This window comes from Nerophis ophidion, linkage group LG05 (assembly GCF_033978795.1).
Source record: "Nerophis ophidion isolate RoL-2023_Sa linkage group LG05, RoL_Noph_v1.0, whole genome shotgun sequence".
NCBI lineage: Eukaryota > Metazoa > Chordata > Actinopteri > Syngnathiformes > Syngnathidae > Nerophis > Nerophis ophidion.
Window position 1 is genome coordinate 65543868 of NC_084615.1, and position 14580 is coordinate 65558447.

Below are 14580 nucleotides of genomic sequence, written 5' to 3' on the forward strand. Positions count from 1 at the left end.
CGGTGGCCATGTACTGCTCGCCTGTGTATCGGCTGGGGGCATCTCTGCGCTGCTGATCAGCCTCCTCTTGGGATGGTTTCCTGCTGGCTCCGCTGTGAACGGGACTCTCGCTGCTGTGTTGGATCCGCTCTGGACTGGACTCTCGCGACTGTGTTGGATCCATTATGGATTGATCTTTCACAGTATCATGTTCTCATAGTCATCATTGTCACCGACGTCCTACTGGGTCATTATTGTCACCGATGTCCCACTGGGTGTGAGTTTTCCTTGCCCTTATGTGGGCCTACTGAGGATGTCGTAGTGGTTTGTGCAGCCCTTTGAGACACTAGTGATTTAGGGCTATATAAGTAAACATTGATTGATTGATTGATTGACACAATGGATGTGACTAGGATGGTAGAAGGTGGAGATTGAACCAGTAACCCTCAGATTGCTGGCATGGCCACTCTTCCAAATCCGCCACACTAAAGAGATTACAGACTGTACAAAATGCAGCTGCCAGACTTTTGACCGCTGCACCCAGAACAGCCCATATCACCCCCATTTTATCCAGTCTTCATTGGCTTCCAGTTAAATTCCGCAATAAGTTTAAGATTTTAGTCCTAACATTCCATGCATTGCATGGTGGGGCCCCTCAGTACATCAATGACTTCCTATGCCCCTACTCTTCAGGGCGCAGCCTCCAGTCTTCAGGCTAGGGTCTTCTAAAGATCCCAAAAACTTGTTTTAAAACCTGTGGAGACCTGGCATTCCAGGCTATAGCTCCTAGACTCTGGAACAATTTGCACCAGTCCATCCATGATCTTGACTGTGTTGAAACTTTTAAGAAACATTTGAAAATGTCTCTTTTTAGTAAAGCTTTTAGTTAATGCACGTTTTAACTCTTATCAGTTGTAATCCACTTTGTATCCTTTTTATGATGTTGCCGTTTTTGTTTTAATTGGATTGTTGTTTAACTTCACCTATGTTTTGTACAGCGCTTTGTGATTTTATCTGTGAAAGGCACTTTATAAATAAAATGTACTTACTGACTTACTACAAAGATGCAAATAAATGCTGTTGCGACATCAATCAATCAATCAATGTTTACTTATATAGCCCTAAATCACTAGTGTCTCAAAGGGTTGCACAAACCACTACGACATCCTCGGTAGAGCCCACATAAGGGCAGAAAACTCACACCCAGTGGGACGTCGGTGACAATGACGACTATGAGAACCTTGGAGAGGAGGAAAGCAATGGATGTCGAGCGGGTCTGACATGATACTGTGAAAGTTCAATCCATAGTGGATCCAACCCAGCCGCGAGAGTCCAGTCCAAAGCGGATCCAACACAGCAGCGAGAGTCCCGTCCACAGCGGAGCCTGCAGGAAACCATCCCAAGCGGAGGCGGATCAGCAGCACAGAGATGTCCCCAGCCGATACACAGGCAAGCGGTCCATCCTGGGTCCCGACTCTGGACGAGCGGTCCATTCTGGGTCCCGACTCTGGACAGCCAGTACATGATCCATTGCCATCGGACCGGACCGGACCCCCTCCAAAAGGGAGAGTGGGACATAGGAGAAAAAGAAAAGAAACGGCAGATCAACTGGTCTAAAAAGGGAGTCTATTTAAAGGCTAGAGTATACAAATGAGTTTTAAGGTGAGACTTACATGCTTCTACTGAGGTAGCATATTGATCTGTTACCGGGAGGGCATTCCAGAGTACTGGAGTCCGAAATGAAAATGCTCTATAGCCCGCAGACTTTTTTGGGGCTTTGGGAATCACTAATAAGCCAGAGTCAGGTAAACACTGTTAGGACAGCTGTTTCTTTTGTTCAAAAATTTCAGGTTAATTTTTATACTTAGCAAACTCATTCCGCAAGCCGGACAAAACCTGTTCGCGGGCCTAATCCGGCCCTCGGAACGTACATCTGACACTCCTGTTCTATATAGTAATGGAGCTTTGATGCAGTGGGAAAGTGGCCGTGCGCAACCCGAGGGTCTCTGGTTCAATCCCCACCTAGTACCAACCTCGTCACGTCCGTTGTGTCCTGAGCAAGACACTTCACCCTTGCTCCTGATGGGTGCTGGTTAGCGCCTTGCATGGCAGCTCCCTCCATCAGTGTGTGAATGTGTGTGTGAATGGGTAAATGTGGAAGTAGTGTCAAAAGCGCTTTGAGTACCTTGAAGGTAGAAAAGCGCTATACAAGTACAACCCATTTATCATTTATCATTTATGTTGCCTTTAGGTCAGAACATCTTGTCTATAGTCACCTAACCACCAAGTCTGACTAAAATAGTACAGCCATGTTGCCAAACACTGTCCCGACTTCAACCCTGTTCAAGACAAACTGACTTGTCTCAAATAAAATAAAGAGATAAAATTATCCAAATTAAAGCACATCAAAAGAGATCAATAGCAAAGTAACACTGCCCAATTAAATCCGAGCTGAGGAAAAAAAGCAATTACGGGAAAGGCATGCTCAACCAATTTATTCGTTATACTAATTAAAAGAGCATTGTGAATGCAATTCCTCACCATCAGCTGTTGGTGTAGAGGGATTAGGGTGGAAAAAGTTGATTAGCAGTTTGTGAGGAAGGAGCGAGAGATAGGGGAGGAGACCGGCGTCAAAACGCTTTCATGGTGGCGTCATATTGTATGATACTGACATAACGAGAACCACACAGCTGCGTGACTCCGGTCAACTGTGACTCATCAGGAGCAATCAGACGAAGAGGAATTAAAGTCAAGAAACTCATCTGCCCCTTCTTCTCCTCCGCTCTTTAAAAGATTGCAAAAAACTTGAGGCGTGCACTGGAGGACACATGGAAAGGAAAGACCTCTAAGGACACTCGGGAGAGGGGGAAAAAAACGTATTTCTAGACTACACAACCACAACAAAAGACTCCACATCTAGCTAGAGCAAAGCGGCTAAAGCAAAAATATTGTACCACACATTGCAATACATCATTGAATATTACCAGCTTGCTTCTTCTTCGGTTGTCTCCCTCCCACTTAAAAAAAAAGACAAAAGAAAAGTATTCATACAAAAATCTCTATAGCCAAGTTCTACAACAGAGCTATTCTACATACAGAAGCTATTTATTCCTGCTGTTGCTTCCATACCTGAGATGAAGTACCGGAGGACAGGAGAGAACTCCAGGAGTCCTGAGAGAGTAAAGCAGATTGATTCTTAGCACCAGCCAGCATTAGGAAGGAGAACTAGAACATGATTCAATCTTTTTTTTATTTTATTTTTTTAAAACCCAGCAAAAACAAGAGTCATAAACATACTTAATCATACTTGCCAACCCTCCTGATTTTTCCGGGAAGCTCCTGAATTTCAGTGGCCCTCCCGAAAATCTCCCGGGGCAACCGTACTCCCGAATTTCTCCCAATTTCCACCCGAACAAAAAAGTTGGGGGCGTGCCTTAAAGGCACTGCCTTTAACGTCCTCTACAACAGTGGTTCTCAACCTTTTTTTCAGTGATGTACCCCCTGTGAACATTTTTTTAATTCAAGTACCCCCTAATCAGAGCAAAGCATTTTTGTTTGAAAAAAAGAGATAAAGAAGTAAAATACAGCACTATGTCATCAGTTTTTGCGTTATTTAATTGTATAACAGTGCAAAATATTGCTCATTTGTAGTGGTCTTTTTTGAGCTATTTGGAAAAAAAGATTTAAAAATAACTAAAAACTTGTTGAAAAATAAACAAGTGATTAAATTATAAATAAAGATTTCTACACATAAAAGTAATCATCAACTTAAAGTGCCCTCTTTGGGATTGAACTTAATTCTAAACATTTCTTCACAAAAAAAAAAATCTTTAACATCAATATTTATGGAACATGGCCACAAAAAATCTAGCTGTCAACACTGAATATTGATTGCATTGTTGCATTTCTTTTCAAAGTGTATGAACATACATTCATATTTTCTTGAAGTATTATTCAATAAATATATTTATAAAGGATTTTTGAATTGTTGCTATTTTTAGGGGTTTCACGGTGGCAGAGGGGTTAGTGCGTCTGCCTCACAATACGAAGGTCCTGCAGTCCTGGGTTCAAATCCAGGCTCGGGATCTTTCTGTGTGGAGTTTGCATGTTCTCCCCGTGAATGCGTGGGTTCCCTCCGGGTAGTCCGGCTTCCTCCCACTTCCAAAGACATGCACCTGGGGATAGGTTGATTGGCAACACTAAATTGGCCCTAGTGTGTGAATGTGAGTGTGAATGTTGTCTGTCTATCTGTGTTGGCCCTGCGATGAGGTGGCGACTTGTCCAGGGTGTACCCTGCCTTCCGCCCGATTGTAGCTGAGATAGGCGCCAGCGGCCCCCGCGACCCCAAAAGGGAATAAGCGGTAGAAAATGGATGGATGGATGGATGGAAAAAAAGATTTAAAAATAACTAAAAACTTGTTGAAAAATAAACAAGTGATTAAATTATAAATAAAGATTTCTACACATAAAAGTAATCATCAACTTAAAGTGCCCTCTTTGGGATTGAACTTAATTCTAAACATTTCTTCACAAAAAAAAAAATCTTTAACATCAATATTTATGGAACATGGCCACAAAAAATCTAGCTGTCAACACTGAATATTGATTGCATTGTTGCATTTCTTTTCAAAGTGTATGAACATACATTCATATTTTCTTGAAGTATTATTCAATAAATATATTTATAAAGGATTTTTGAATTGTTGCTATTTTTAGGGGTTTCACGGTGGCAGAGGGGTTAGTGCGTCTGCCTCACAATACGAAGGTCCTGCAGTCCTGGGTTCAAATCCAGGCTCGGGATCTTTCTGTGTGGAGTTTGCATGTCCTCCCCGTGAATGGGTGGGTTCCCTCCGGGTACTCCGGCTTCCTCCCACTTCCAAAGACATGCACCTGGGGATAGGTTGATTGGCAACACTAAATTGGCCCTAGTGTGTGAATGTGAGTGTGAATGTTGTCTCTCTATCTGTGTTGGCCCTGCGATGAGGTAGCGACTTGTCCAGGGTGTACCCCGCCTTCCACCCGATTGTAGCTGAGATAGGCCCCAGCGCCCCCCGCGACCCCAAAAGGGAATAAGCGGTAGAAATGGATGGATGGATGGATGCTATTTTTAGAATATTTTTTAAAAAATCACACGTACCCCCTGGCATACCTTCAAGTACCCCCAGGGTTACGCATACCCCCATTTGAGAACCACTGCTCTACAACCTGTCTTCACGTCGGCTTTACCTCCATACAAACAGCGTGTCGGCCCAGTCACATAACATATGCAGCTTTTACAGCCACACACAAGTGAACTTGATCAACAGCCATACAGGTCACACTGAGGGTGGCCGTATAAACAACTTTAACACTGTTACAAATATGCGCCACACTGTGAACCCACACCAAACAGGAATGAAAAATACATTTCAGGAGAACATCCGCACGATTACGCAACATAAACACAACACAACAAATAACCAGAACCCCTTGCAGCCTTAACTTTTCCGGCACGCTACAATATGCACACCTGCGCCCCCCCCGACACCACCACCCATCTCCCGAATTCGGAGGTCTCAAGGTTGGCAAGTATGTACTAAACATATCAATGGAATTCCATGCTGTGACTGAATGTATCCACCTTTCCACTGTTACATCACACAATCTGCCAAAGCACACAATTAACACTACATAACTAGTGATTACTCATGAAACATACAATCTTGTTGTATCCCCATGAGTGGTAGGCCTGGGCCCGTGCTATAGCAATCTACATAAACGCAAAGAAAGATGGATTGGTGCGAAAGGCTGAAGCAGACATGAAAATCCATCTCAGTTACTCCATAACTAGAAACCCAATAACATGTTTGTTACTTGATATTATGACAGATGTGGGGGGAAACATGGTGCTGCATTCTAATCAGATCAATGTCTCTCATACACACATGCCAATTTGTTATGTACTTTTCTATGTTTTAGGCTTTTTTTCCTGCTTGCCCCTCCTATGCAGCAAATTCAGGTGGTCTGAATATTAGAAGCAGATCAGAAAAAAAAATGCTCCTCAGAGAAATAATATACAGGTAATGTAATGTAATGCACATTAAATGACCTGATAACATTGGCACTTATTTTATAGCGCTGGACCAAAAAAAATGTGTCTAGAGCGAAAAGTCCCTTTAAAACGGAGGTAATAGTGATTTTAGGCGGATATTCTCTTGTTTTGGAGTGCCTGCTTCACCTACATAAGACTGGAGAAAGCTTCATATCATGGAGTATGTATTTTGGTAGCATAATTTGCTTACAAATTGGTGACCCTCACCCCATCCTTGTTTGTGAATTACTTAGCATTTCATGGAAGCTGTTTTTATACCCAATCATGGCACCCACCTGTTCCCAATTAGCCTGCACACCTGTGGGATGTTCCAAATAAGTGTTTGATGAGCATTCCTCAACTTTATCAGTATTTATTGCCACCTTTCCCAACTTCTTTGCCACGTGATGCTGGCATCAAATTCTAAAGTTAATGATTATTTTCACTAAAATATGTTTATCAGTTTGAACATCAAATGTGTTTCAGTTTGAACATCAAATGTGTTGTCTTTGTAGCATATTCAACTGAATATGGGTTGAAAATGATTTGCAAATCATTGTATTCCGTTTATATTTACATCTAACACAATTTCCCAACTCATATGGAAACAGGGTTTGTAAATACTTGTTATCTATTTATACTAGGGCTGGGCAACGATTAAAAATTTTAATCGCACTATTTCTCCGATTAATCGCGATTAACTGCATTGTATACGCAAAGCCCAATAATGAATTCAAAAGTAGTGTGTAGTGCACCTTTATTGGAATATTCTCCCACATGAACAAAAGCACCAAAACATTTGTTGTGCAAACACAATTTTAAAACAGTCCTTGTTAAACAGTAGCAGTTAAACAGCATATTTTATGAAAATCAACTCAAAAAATGCAAATACAAACATTCAAGCTTATTGCCACTGCCAGGGTATTTAAGTTATCCTGTTTGTTATGGAAAATAAATATAATCTACATACAAATCTCTGAGCCACAATCATAACATCTGAACAGGCAATTTCTGAGGTAACAGCAGAAACATTTTTTTTTATCAGGGATCTTATGTTTAAAAAACTTATATTATAGGTAGTGGGCTGTTTTAGGGAATTTTTGATCAAATTATCCATAGTAGCAATAATAATAATGTTGTGTTTATTCTGCGTAGTGCACTTAAGATAATTATGACCATATCTAGGAATTGATATGATGGGAATTTTCCGATTGTTTGCTTGGTGCTTTGATAAACTGAACGCATCATATACATGGTACTATTTGTGATGTTATGAGCCAGGGAAAAAAAGAACTACCCTACCCAGCATGCAGCAGAGTGACGAGCATGCGCAATAGCCTCGGTATAGGTTGTGTCGCCATGACGGCATCTTGTATGTTGTGATATGCACGCTCTGAAAGCAAACGTTAAGAACTTAGCCAACACGCCTCGTCTGCATTATTCATAAATAGACGGACAACACATATACTCGCTGCTTCACAGGCCGCTGGATGTAGCCGGCAAAGTATTCCCATGCTAGCTAGCCGGTCTAGCAAGCACGCGTCATTCAGTCCAAAACGACCCGATCTATCCACATCCAGAATTGTCTGGCGGTCGTAAGTGATCCCGGAGTAACCACGCTGTAAGCCAGCCATGAAATTTGCAGAATTGTCCGGTATTTTTGCCAAATGTTCCATCTTTACCAAGAGCCCCTCGACGCCGAAGCAAATCCGGGCGACGCCATCTTGTTAAGAAAAGGCGTTAACAAAATAAAAGCATGTAAACAACATACGCAAATGTGCGATAAAATAATTGTCGGCGTTAATAGATTGATGAGTTAACTCGTAATTAACGCATTAATTTGCCCCACCCCTAATTTATACAACTATTTTTTCACTTTGACATTAAAAAAGCTTTCTTTTTTTGTTCTTGCAGATTGATCATGATTTAATTTAAAACAATGAAAGGCTGAAACTGTCAAAAGTGGTGAATACTTTGGCAGACATATATGATGTGCTTTTTATTATTTTGTGTTTGTGTTGGTTCATATTTGAGATGTGCAAGCAGAAATTACCACGTGTGCCAATCAAATGTTAAATTACTAATAAAGTGCAACATATAATTATTCCACTTATATTTCCATTCAGCCGTATCAAATGAGCAAAGGTTTGAAATATAAATAAAATCATTTGTGAAATAAATATGATAGAGATAGTGCAGATAATGACGGAGACATTTTTTCCTTTTGTCTTGAAAAAATTAAGTAGAGCTATTGTGTGACCTGAAGTCTCTGAGGGCACTCAACCCTCCTTGGAGATGCTTTTGTTTATTTGGGGTAGTCAAGCTCCACATGTTATGCCTTACAAAATAAGTTGCACAGGGAGATGGAATGCATTTGGTTGGTACTATGCAGTCATCCATTACACTAAATGTACTTCCCCTGATGAACGTCATTATGGACGTGCGTGGTAGAAAATGTGTATAATTTATGGTTTCTGGTGTCTGAACAAGTGTGATTGTTTGTGAATAGGAGTTTGGTTGGACGGTACTGCCTATCATTAAAAATAATTTGCACTTGTTAGCAGTTTGACAGGCAAAGTACAGAGAACAGCAGCTTTGTGCTGGCTGAAGCTCACCCAACATTTGTGCAATTATTCAATGACTTTAAAGCAGCATGCACCTGTAGGCTTCAACACCTGCAATTATATTCCATTTTTTTCCCCAGAAGCAATGTACATAAAGTGCAGGCCACCCTTGGACAAGCCATTTTGGTCTCCGAAGGAACAGGAAGGCTGTTTCAAAGCACATTCTGTTTTGTCTTGCTTTACTAACTGCTGATTTGCTCGTGGGTGGAGGTATAAAGTCAGGAAGTGAGCAGAACTGACGACAAAAAGGTTTTTCAACAATTCTTCTGAATAGCGGAAATAATGGTTTTATTGGTTGAAGTTCACGTTTGATGAAACTGAACTTTGATTCAGAATGTTCTTGCAAGCAGCAGGTCAGAGCAACAGAGAACAAAATAGATGATTGAAATAAAATTAGTTTTCACCAACAGAGAATGCAAATGAATCAGTTAGTGAATAGAACTGTGATTGAGTAATTATAGTTGCACATAAACTGATAGGAGTCTCTTAAACTCTCAAATGTAAAACGAAAGTGCATTGAAAATATATTGGGAAGGCATCGCTATAAAATAACCTAAAAATAAAAAGTGAAAACAATATTACATTAAAATCAAAAGCATACTGTAACTATCCTATCCATTGTTGAAAGTCTTATTTTCCCTTTTCCACATTGAACAGCACAATATTACATTATTGACAGTTTTCTGTCAAATTCCATGCAATAAGCGAGCTTCACGGGCCATTTTTATTAGTTTGCTTCGAAATACTCTACTCTCAACTACATTATAGTTGTTATCTTGTTTTCTTACACTTCCGTGTCTCAATAGCAAGCACTGCACTGTATTACAAACCCTGTTTCATATGAGTTGGGAAATTGTGTTAGATGTAAATATAAAAGGAATACAATGATTTGCAAATCCTTTTCAACCCATATTCAGTTGAATATGCTACAAAGACAACATATTTGATGTTCAAACTGATAAAACATTTTTTTTGCAAATAATCATTAATTTTAGAAATTAATGTCAGCAACACGTGACAAAGACGTTGGGAAAGGTGGCAATAAATACTGATAAAGTTGAGAAATGTTCATCAAACACTTATTTAGAACATCCCACAGGTGTGCAGGCTAATTGGGAACAGTTGGGTGCCATGATTGGGTATAAAAGCAGCTTCCATGAAATGCTAAGTAATTCACAAACAAGGATGGGGCGAGGGTCACCAATTTATAAGAAAATTGTCAAACAGTTTTAGAACAACATTTCTCAACGAGCTATTGCAAGGAATTTAGGGATTTTACCATCTACGGTTCGTAAAATCATCAAAATGTTCGGAGAATCTGGGGAAATAACTGCACGTAAGCGATGATATTACGGACCTTTGACCCCTAAGGCGGTACTCCATCAAAAACTGACATCAGTGTGTAAAGGATATCCCCACTTGGGCTCAGGAACACGTAATAAAACGACTGTCAGTAACTACAGTTGGCCGTTACATCTGTAAGTGCAAGTTAAAACTCTACTATGCAAAGCAAAACCCGTTTATCAACAACACCAAGGAACGCCGCCGGCTTCGCTGGGCCCGAGCTCATCTACTAAGATGGACTAATGCAAAGTGGAAAAGTGTTCTGTGGTCTGACGAGTCCACATTTCAAATTATATTTGGAAACTGTTGATGTGGTGTGATGAAAATAACCATTTGGATTGTTTTAGGCCCAAAGTTCAAAAGCCAGCATCTGTGATGGTATGAGGGTGTATTAGTGCTCAAGGCATGGGTAACTTACACATCTGTGAAGGCACCATTAATGCTGAAAGGTACATACAGGTTTTGGAGCAACATATGTTGTCATCCAAGCAACGTTATCATGGACGCCTCTGCTTATTTCAGCAAATTAATGCCAAGCCACGTGTTAGAACAGCGTGGTTTCGTAGTAAAAGAGTGTGGGTACTTTCCTGCCCCGCCTGCAGTTCAGACCTGTCTCCCATCGAAAATGTAAGGCGCATTCTGAAGCTTAAAGTACGACAGCGCAGACCCCGGACTGTTGAACGACTGAAGCTCTACATAAAACAAGAATGGGAAAGAATTCCACTTTCAAAACTTCAACAATTAGTTTCCTCAGTTCCCAAAACTTTATTGAGTGTTGTTAAAAGTAAAGGTGATGTAACACAGTGGTGAACATGCCCTTTCTCAACTACTTTGGCACGTGTTGCAGCCATGAAATTCTAAGTTACTTATTATTTGCAAAAAATAAAAAATAAAGTTTATGAGTCTGAAAATCAAATACCTTGTCTTTGTAGTACATTCAACTGAATATGGGTTGAAAAGGATTTGCAAATCATTGTATTCCGTTTATATTTACATCTAACACAATTTCCCAACTCATATGGAAACGAGGTTTGTTTATAGTAAAATGTGCATGCAGTCACCACTTTGGTTGCAACAGTGTTAATTGCCTTAGCCAGGAAGTAGTCTTTGTAATTAATTTGAATGTGCTAGTCTTTTGTTTTGTTGATCCCTACAATGTGTAAATACCGTACTAATTACACACCAGCTGTTTGATTGTAAAGTACATCTTAGTTGTAGTTTTCATTACCAAATTTGGAGGTTTTGAAATTGGCATGTTTTGAAAACTCACTGGGTGTGAGTTTTCCTTTCCCTTTTGTGGGTTCTTCCGAGGATGTCGTAGTCGTAATGGTTTGTACTGTCCTTTGAGACATTTGGGATTTAGGGCTATCTATATAAACATTGATTGATGGCATCGATTGATAAAATTGGTAGTTCTAATCGGTAGCATGTCTACGGAAAATCTAATAAATATTATCATCGAGCTAGCACATTTTGAAAAGTGGAACCCTACTGTACTTTTGAGCTCCTTTTTCTTGCTTTCTTGGCATGGAACATTGTAACAATAACTAGAGGCAGTCTGGCTGACTCTAGGGATAGGAATTGTTGTTCAAAACCGGTTCCCAGTGTATGAATTCCTTGACATTGCTGGCCAATTTGTCAATTAATGTTGATAACTCTGATGTTTGCCGACATTTTACAAGAAACAATTGCGACATTGCTACTTGTAATTGCAAGGTTGCTATTTCATCAAGAGGAGGACACTCGAGCAATATGCTGAAACATTTGAACATACAACGTGCAATAACTATAACTGAATGTCGTGTTTTTGACCGCCGCAGAGAAGAGTGCGACTCGACCAGGAAACTCACCAAGCAGTGAGTAAGTTAGTGGGTAAAAGCTTGAGACAATTTGCCACAGTGGATACTCTTTTTTTCGGTAGGTGTACGTTCAATTGTAGTCAGAGAAAAGCTGTATAATTTACTTCCAACATTTTCACTTAGTGAGTCATTATGTTATACAGGTGCAACATATACAATGACATTATTATGTAAAAGTCCATTTATGTCAGCAATTCAACTTTGTATGTGAAACTAATAAGTGATATTAATTCATTGAATGCAAAGTGAGATATGTCAAGCCTTTATTTATTATCATTTTTGATGATCATGGATTTCAGTTTTTGAAAACCCCACATTTTCTGAGATTTTCAATTCAAAGTTTTCATACGCTATAATCCATAATCATTAACAGTATATCAAAAGAAAGCATTAAATATCTTGTGTTGCATGTTATGAGCCCATCTCATGATATATTATTTTTTACTGGTAAATCTAAACAAACTTTTTCATGGTATATTTTCTAGATTAGATTAGATTAGATAGTACTTTATTTATTCCGTCAGGAGAGTTCCTTCAGGAAAATTACAATTTTCAGCACAATCCCATTCAAGATCAGACAAACATTACAGGGAGACAGAACAGGATCGCTGACGGGTCTGCCGGCTTCCAGCGCCCCTTACAAAAAAGATGACATACAGGTAAAAACTGATGACAAAGATTCTTAAAAGTTTAAAAAATGTTACAAAATGTTACATTCTTGTATAATTTCGACATGTTTTATTTTGTTAAATTATACGGATTTTTTTATTTATATATTTTCACAGGAGTTTTTCTATTTTATGCGCCTTTTAACACCTCACCGGTGGCTTTGTAAGGTCATGTTACTTCCAGACTAAACTAAATTGTAGCTAATCCATCTTTTTGTTATCTTTTTTGCCTAAATAAGAATTCAATCAATCAATGTTTACTTATATAGCCCTAAATCACTAGTGTCTCAAAGGGCTGATTGATCAATTGATAAGAGATCTGATAAAGAACTGAATCTTTAAGCAGAACCTAAAGTGGAATGGGAACAGGAAACATCCCATCAATTCTCATCCCTACGTGACGCGCTACAAAATAATAAAACTGTGGCACTGTACCATTAGTATCAATGGTCTTTGGTATAAGATCTGACTTCCACTATGAAACACATCTTTCACCAATATCTAGACACAGAGCTCATTCATAACACACAACCTATATTCACCACTGGGTATTATTATATTATTGGTAATGAGGAGGAACAGGTGAGTATTGCACAATAACAAAGTACCATTAGGACCCGTTTAATCTAAAACATTATTGCATACAATATATATATGTAGGGTCACAAGGGTGCTGTAGCTATGACAGAGTGACCATCGGGTTCTTGGTTACCTCCCTGACTAGACTCCGATGAATACAGCAAAGTACAGAGACATCCTGGATGAAAACCTACACTTCCCATCCAACTTGATGGCGCTTGAGAGGGGCTTCAATGAAAAATGGGCGGAACTGCCCAAAGATAGGTGTGCCAAGCATGTGGCAACGTATTCAAAAAAGGCTTGAGGCTGTAATTGCTGCCTAAGGTGCATAAACAGAGTATTGAGCAAATGCTGTGAAAACTTATGTATGTGTGTACAGTACAGTTGTACTGAAGAGGAGGCTATGCCAGATAGTCGAATCTCAGATTGAGAAGGAGCAGTGTGGAACTCTGGACCAGCTTAATACTTTCGGCAGGATCCTTGAGGGTGCATGGGAGTTTGCCCAACCAGTGTACATGGGTTTTGTTGACTAGGAGTGGGCAATCGACCGTGTTCCTCGGGAGGTCCTGTAGGGAGTGCTCAGAGAGCATGGGTTATCGGACGGTCTGATTGTGGCAGTCGGCTCCCTGTATGATCTTTGTCAGAGCTTGGTCCGCATCATCGGCAGTAAGTTTGACCCGTTTTCAGTGAGGGTTTGACTCTGCCAGGACTGTCCTTTGTCACAGATTCTGTTCATAACTTTTATCGACAGTTTATCGGCGCAGTCAGGATGTTGAGTGTATCCAGTTTGGTTGTTGCAGATGATGTGGTCCTGATGGCTTCCTCTGGCCGGGATCTTCAGCTCTCAGTGGATTGATTCGCAGTACCGTGTCTGGGATGAGAATCAGCACCTCCAAGTCTGGGTCCATGGTTCTCGCCCAGAAAAGGGTGAAGTGTCATTTCCAGGTTGGGGAGGAGATTGTGCCCCAAGTGGAGGAATATGATTTGCCTGAGTGGCTGGACAGGACAAGTTTTATAAAAAAAGTAAAAAGTAAAAAAAGGAAAACAGAAGCGAAACCAATATTTTTTGACGACCCTCAATTGGCCCTGGCATTATGTTTAAGAAACACTGGTCTATCGTAACATCAACATGACTACAAATTGTTAGTTGCTCCTCTTGGACTGGTTTTGTGAATGTACAAGTGCTCCCTCCGTGTACGTGTGTATGAGACAGTGGCCTGAACACCAGACAAATTAAGAACAATTTTTTTTCAATATAAATAGTAATTCTGAAAAGTATAGATACTTTGAAAAGCATATGTTCTGTTAAACCACTAATACCAACATAATCTAGCCAACAGATTTGTTGTTATATTTATTTGGTTTGAAAATGTAACTGATGTAGTAGCAATAGGGCAGGGCGATATGGTGGAAAACTATATCATGATATATGTTTTTTGTATTGATCGATAGCGATA

At 40.0% G+C, this 14580-nt stretch overlaps 1 protein-coding gene across 11 annotated transcripts in view; it reads right to left on the bottom strand.

The window, feature by feature from the left end:
• tenm2a (teneurin transmembrane protein 2a) overlaps nucleotides 1-14580 on the bottom strand; it is a 719932-nt gene that overhangs the window by 471568 nt on the left and 233784 nt on the right. For 7 of the 11 annotated variants that reach the window (XM_061901811.1, XM_061901818.1, XM_061901817.1 and 4 more), the window contains exons 3-4: nucleotides 3109-3150; nucleotides 2964-2996 (exon numbers count right to left, since the gene is read on the bottom strand). The exons of the other annotated variants lie outside the window; for them this stretch is intronic. In XM_061901811.1, the coding sequence (XP_061757795.1) occupies nucleotides 2964-2996; nucleotides 3109-3150 (75 nt within the window). The remainder of the gene's footprint in view (nucleotides 1-2963; nucleotides 2997-3108; nucleotides 3151-14580) is intronic. 11 annotated transcript variants of the gene reach the window in all.